This window comes from Suncus etruscus, chromosome 9, assembly GCF_024139225.1.
Source record: "Suncus etruscus isolate mSunEtr1 chromosome 9, mSunEtr1.pri.cur, whole genome shotgun sequence".
Lineage (NCBI taxonomy): Eukaryota > Metazoa > Chordata > Mammalia > Eulipotyphla > Soricidae > Suncus > Suncus etruscus.
The window spans coordinates 54,631,315-54,635,279 of NC_064856.1; the positions used below are offsets into that span (position 1 = coordinate 54,631,315).

At 35.0% G+C, this 3,965-nt stretch overlaps 1 protein-coding gene across 1 annotated transcript; it reads left to right on the top strand.

Annotated features, from left to right (window-relative positions):
- The first annotated feature begins 1,093 nt into the window (after positions 1–1,093).
- Positions 1,094–2,029, top strand: LOC126018491 (olfactory receptor 52P1-like). Its single transcript, XM_049780624.1, has one exon. The coding sequence runs from the start codon at positions 1,094–1,096 to the stop codon at positions 2,027–2,029; it is 936 nt and encodes a 311-aa protein (XP_049636581.1).
- Positions 2,030–3,965: the final 1,936 nt, after the last annotated feature.

The window sequence follows — 3,965 nt, forward strand, 5'->3', positions numbered from 1 at the left end:
TAATTAATTAATTTTAAAATTTTTAAATTTTCCCATGAATGAAGACTATATGTACAAATTGAATTTATAAGAACTAATACTAAATGTAGTGGACATTTGTGTTAAGAGGATAATAGGTACCATACAGGTTCACCTGATTAAAAAGAAACCAAGATTTATTTGTTTATTACAGTATATATATATATATATATATATATATATATATTAAGATAGAAGAAAGAAATTCCACTTACTTCATAATTGGAACTAAAAATAAATAAGAACTACCAACAATTCAGTGGACAAATTTGAAGTTAGTATCTAATCACTAAAGGCAATTCATTCTACATATGAAGGTCTACTTTAGTTTTAAAAAATGCACATGTCAAGGGGCCAGAGTAATAGGACAGAGAATAGGGTGCTTGCCTTGCTTGCAGCCAATCTAAGTTCAGTTTTCAGAACACCATAAGGTTCCCTGCAAGAAGTACTGCCAGGAGTAATTTCTGAGTGTGAATCAGGGGAAAAGCCTGGAAATTGCTGGGTGTGGTCTCTCCCTCAAAAATGTACATGTCAAATAACTGTCCACCTAGTTCACAAGGGCTTAGTATAAATGGTATATAACTATTTCATTGTTTCCTTTTGGGGCAACATACATTTTATCTCAAAAATAAAGGGTCTTTGAATCATGATAATTAACATAAAGTGAATTTTTGTTAAAGGGACAACACATGGAAGTAGGTAAGTTAAAGATTTTCTTCAACAGCACATTCTTGTAACACGACATATTTCTCTAAATTGCTCTCATCCTTTAATTAAAATGGTATATTTTTTCTATTATTTCTCAAAATTCAAAGAAAAAAATTTTGAATTGTTGAACTGGGAAAGGAGATCCCTTGTAACAGCATCCCTTGTAAGATGATGGCAAATAGCAAAATGAGGGTCTAAATAATTTAGGTGCTTAGAGTCTAGATTAAAAATCTCATGATCCAAGATACAAGTAATTCAATTTTTCTTTGAGCTCTCTCTCAGAAAGTTATTAATGTTATGCCAGTGAAACAACTTACATCGCATGTTTCATTGGCAGGTATTTCGACTTTAACAACTGCCAACTACAATGCGAATCTTCAACCATTCCAACTTCATGACCTTCACTTTGTTGGGCATACCTGGCTTAGAATCACAACATATGTGGCTATCTATTCCCTTTTCCTCCATGTTTTTGACTATACTCATTGGCAATGGCGCTATACTCTTCCTGGTGGCTACAGAACCCACACTTCACACACCAATGTACCTGCTTCTAGCCTTACTGATGGTTGTTGACCTTATATCTGCTCTGGCTCTACTGCCCAAGATCCTCTGCCTCTTTTGGTTCAATGATCGGGACATAGCTCCTAATGCCTGTTTCACTCAGATGTTTTTCATTCATGGAGCTTCTGTGGTAAGGTCAGCCTTACTTGTTGCAATGGCCTTTGACCGCTTCGTGGCTGTGTGTGAGCCATTACGCTACAATACAATTCTGAGCCATTCCTTAGTTGGACGCTTGGGACTGTTGGCTCTAATGAAGGGTGTGATTCTTATTCTTCCTATGCCTCTACTACTTCAGAAGTTGACTTTCTGTCATATGGTCATACCACATACCTATTGTGACCACATGGCTGTGGTAAAAATGGCCTGTGGCCACACCAAACCCAATCGTATCTATGGGCTTTTTGTGATACTACTTGTGGTGGGACTTGATTTGCTGCTAATTGGTTTTTCTTATGGTCTCATATTGCAGGCTGTGGTACGACTCAACTCTCGAGATGCCACCTTCAAAGCCCTCAATACCTGCTCAGCCCACATCTTTGTCATCCTTGTCACCTATATACCTGCACTCTTTTCCTCACTCACCCACCGTATTGGTCATAATATCCCTCCACATGCCCATATTCTCCTTGCCAATCTCTATCTTATTTTGCCTTCAATGCTCAATCCCATAATCTATGGCATAAAGATGAAAGAAATACGAGACAAGGTGTTCAAATGTCTCTTCAGAGGAGCTACATAGTCTGTAGGTACAATCAATATTGTCCTGTGAATAGTGAGAACAACTGAAAAGAATTTAGTCCAACAGTCAAAATTCAATTATATATCCAAATGAACAATTAAAAGAATAATTATGAAAGAAGACTTGTTTGGGTTTGCATAAAGAAAAATTGTTTTTATTTCATTTTACTATGAACTAATAATGCAGACCTTTAGGTACTTTGATATATATCTAACAGGAGTACTCTTATAGCCTGAATATTCTGGTGACTCACCTTCATGGACTACATGCAAGGTCTTTGTAAATAACCACATATTGTATTTATTCATTTGGTGGAAGTTTTATATTTGTTCATTTTTATATTTATCTCATTATTTGTATTCAAGTAGAATTTTATTTTTGAAAGGCACCAACATGTTGTTATATTTGTTGTTATATATGTTGTTATATTTATTACTTTTGCTTAACAAATTAAAAGAAATTGGAGATTTTATCTAAAATTTTAATTAAATAGAAATGTAGAATGTTCTCAGTGTCAATAAAATTATTGTTGCTATGTGTATGCTTACGCCAAAAATTAAGTTGAAGATTACATATATCAATTCAGGATTCAGTGCTAAGATAAGGACTAAAGAAAGTTTCTTTATAAGAAGAAATATCCATACAAATAATGTATTCAAAAGACTTATTTGAAATATATTCAATAATTGTAATGAGAATTGTATCTAATTATTAAAATATTACTATCCAGTCATGGTTGTCACAGTCAGTCTTCTGTAGTTAGTGATTTTGGCTTTTGCACAGATCAAAGGATGACATGTCTTCTGATTTCATCTTATGATTAGGTGGTGAGATAAGACAAGCTGCTCTTAGATCAAGTTCTTGCTATTTCTACATTTTCAGGATGTCATATCAAAACTAGCACATGTTGGTGTCAGAGCAGTATAACAATGTCCCAGAGGGAGATTGGTTCCTGGAGCTGTTGCGGAGAACTGTGTCAGTTCTATGTCTGAGATATAGGATTCATGTTTGAATGGCTGCTGTCTAATCACATGGAGTCTAAGTTGGGTTCACATGACATATGTTCAGGGTGGGAGGCACCCCAGTATTGTAAAATGTATGAGTTCTTATTCCTAGTAGATAAGAGCTTGTTTCTATATGTAAAATCCCCCCCTTTTTTAGTATGCCTTTACAAAAAGAAATGGTGCTATATTATACTGCTGGTGCATTTGGGGGTGAAAGTGTCAGGCTCCATTATTTCTGTGCCCTAGTTTTGACCTGAGCTTTCATCACAGGCAAAAACTTTTTCTTGTAGGTTTTTGTACCAAGTAGAACCAAAAGAGGTGAAGTTAAGGAAGAGAAGAAAACAAAAACAAGACTATATATATACACACACACATACACACACACACACACACACACACACACACACACACACACATATATATATATATATATATATATATATATAAAGGAAGAATTAAAAAATGAATTTAAAAAAGTAATTAAGGGAAAAAGTGATGCAGAAGACTACCTTACATTTGAGGATAAACAGGTTATGAGGTAGTGTTATAGGTATTTAACATATAAACTTATAAACTTATCCTGGGACCAGTAAGAAAGACCTTAGACTAGGCTTTGTCCTATTATCTGTACAATGGCCTACAATCTGTACAACAACCAAGATATCTAATTCCAGAGATCTGACTGAGACAACTGCAACTGAACAGAACTTCTGAAAAAATAATGAAAGACTCTATCCTAGGCTTTGTCCTAGGATCGATGCAAAAACCAAGACCACCAATTACAGAAGACTTATTAAAACAACAGTGATGGAACAGAACTTTTATAACAGTAAATAGGCTCCATCCTATGACTTGTGCAAATACCAAGCTCTTTAGTTACAGAGGCCTGAGTTTATCATCCACGACTGAGTGGAAAGTTTCCAGACAACACA

What these genes read in the sequence shown, in the direction of transcription:
- LOC126018491 (XM_049780624.1), top strand. Translation starts at nt 1,094, where the DNA reads ATGCGAATCTTCAACCATTCCAACTTCATGACCTTCACTTTGTTGGGC.